This window comes from Mandrillus leucophaeus, unplaced genomic scaffold (assembly GCF_000951045.1).
Source record: "Mandrillus leucophaeus isolate KB7577 unplaced genomic scaffold, Mleu.le_1.0 Scaffold576, whole genome shotgun sequence".
Classification (NCBI taxonomy): domain Eukaryota; kingdom Metazoa; phylum Chordata; class Mammalia; order Primates; family Cercopithecidae; genus Mandrillus; species Mandrillus leucophaeus.
The window spans coordinates 156,727-158,913 of record NW_012106208.1 but is presented as its reverse complement, the minus strand read 5'-3'; the positions used below and the strand labels follow the sequence as shown (position 1 = coordinate 158,913).

At 45.1% G+C, this 2,187-nt stretch overlaps 1 protein-coding gene across 1 annotated transcript in view; it reads left to right on the top strand.

The window, feature by feature from the left end:
• The window catches only part of LOC105552828 (Fanconi anemia group D2 protein-like), a 119,154-nt gene that overhangs the window by 1,755 nt on the left and 115,212 nt on the right, over positions 1-2,187 (top strand). Inside the window, exon 2 of the mRNA XM_011998598.1 lies at positions 1,786-1,910. Within this exon, the coding sequence (XP_011853988.1) occupies positions 1,786-1,910 (125 nt within the window). The remainder of the gene's footprint in view (positions 1-1,785; positions 1,911-2,187) is intronic.

Below are 2,187 nucleotides of genomic sequence, written 5' to 3'. Positions count from 1 at the left end.
TTGAGACGGAGTCTCCTCTGTCGCCCAGGCTGGGGTGCAGTGGCCAGATCCCAGCTCACTGCAAGCTCCGCCTCCTGGGTTGACGCCATTCTCCTGCCTCAGCCTCCTGAGTAGCTGGGACTACGGGTGCCCGCCACCTCGCCTGGCTAGTTTTGTATTTTTTAGTAGAGACGGGGTTTCACCGTGTTAACCAGGATGGTCTCGATCTCCTGACCTCATGATCCGCCTGTCTCGGCCTCCCAAAGTGCTGGGATTACAGGCTTGAGCCACCACGCCCGGCCCATTATGTCATTCTTAATGCCTTTGCATCCTCATAGCTTAGCTTCTACTAATTTATGGATTGAAGAGTTATTTCTTATTAGGTTATTGGAATTTAAGTGTGCTTCTTGGTCAGTTCCACTGAAATAGATGAAAATGCTTGATGAACAGCAATTATAATGATAAAAATTGCAAGTCCAAAACCATGTTAGGAATAAACTTGATTTAGAAAAGGAAATTGTGGGCCAGGCACGGTGGCTCGCGCCTGTAATCCCAGCACTTTGGGAGGCCAAGGCAGGCAGATCACCTGAGGTCAGGAGTTCGAGACCAGCCTGGCCAACATAGCGAAACCCCATCTCTACTAAAAATACAAAAATTATCTGGGCGTGGTGTCATGCACCTGTAATCCCAACTACTCAGGAGGCTGAAGCAGGAGAATCGCTGGAACCCAGGAGGTGGATGTTACAGTGAGCTGAGATCACGCCACTACACTTCAGCTTGGACAACACAGCAGTGGCACAATCTCAGCTCACTGCAACATCTGCCTCCCAGTTCAAGTGATTCTCTTGCCTCAGCCTCCTGAGTAGCTGGGACTACTGGCACGCGCCACCACACCTAGCTAATTTTGTCATTTTAGTAGAGACTGGGTTTCACCAGGCTGGTCTTGAACTCCTGACCTCAGGTGAGCTGCCTGTCTCAGCCTCCCAAACTGCTGGGATTACAGGTGTGAGCCACCACGCCCGGCCAGGAATATGCATCTTCCCAGTGATTCTAGTACAGTGATTTGCAGGCAACAGCTTGAGAGACACTGGCTAGTTTAGAATTTGGATGGAAAACATTTCCATGGGTTATTCTTGTTAGGCACTTGTTTGTTTGAATTTATTTTTTTAGAGATGGGGATCAACTAGGTAATATTTTAATCTAATTTTATTCTCTGGGTTTAATGAAAGAGCTCAGGATTGAATCTGGGTTTTCTTTTCTCTCTTTTTTTTTTTTTTTTTGAGACGGAGTCTCGCTCTGTCACCCAGGCTAGAGTGCAGTGGCACTATCAGAGCTCACTATAGCCTCAACCTCCTGGGCTCAAGTTATTCTTCCACCTTAGCCTCCTAAGTAGCTGGGACTACAGGTGCGCATCTCCTCACCTAACTAGTTTTTTGTGTGTGTGGAGATAGGGGGTCTTGCTTTGTTGCCCAGGCTGGTCTTGAACTCCTGGTTTCAAGTGATCCTCCTGCCTTGACCTCCTAAATGCTGCGATTCCAGCGTAAGCCACCTTGCCTGGCCAGAAATCGCACATTTTGAATTCTTCAAATGAAAACTTAATAGGTGAAAATAATTCTATTTGTTGATATGAATTGTTTGTTTTGGAAGCCACTATTGCTGAAGATACTTTATTTCACTACAGCATCAATCCTAGTATAATTTTTAAGGAACACATCAGTTTTCCTCTCAGGATTATTATTCCTGGGTTTAAGTTTTCATTTTTCCTTTACTATTTGCCATATTCTTTAAAATTTTGTCAATTTTCAGAAACCAGGAAGCAACCACTTTCCATCTCATATTCCTAATGAAGTTGAAGAAAATGACAGCGTCTCTAAAGCTTCTTAAGACATCAGAAATTATTCTTAAAACCAGAGAGAGTCAGAATCAACTAGGTAATATTTTAATCTAATTTTATTCTCTGGGTTTAATGAAAGAGCTCAGGATTGAATATGGGTTTTCTTTTCTTTCTTTTTTTTTTTGAGACGGAGTCTCGCTCTGTCGCCCAGGCTGGAGAGCAGTGGCGCCATTCTCCTGCCTCTGCCTCCCAAGTAGCTGGGACTACAGGTGCCTGCCATCACACCCGGCTAATTTTTTTGTATTTTTAGTAGAGACGAGGTTTCACCATGTTAGCCAGGATGGTCTCGATCTCCTGACCTCGTGATCCACCCG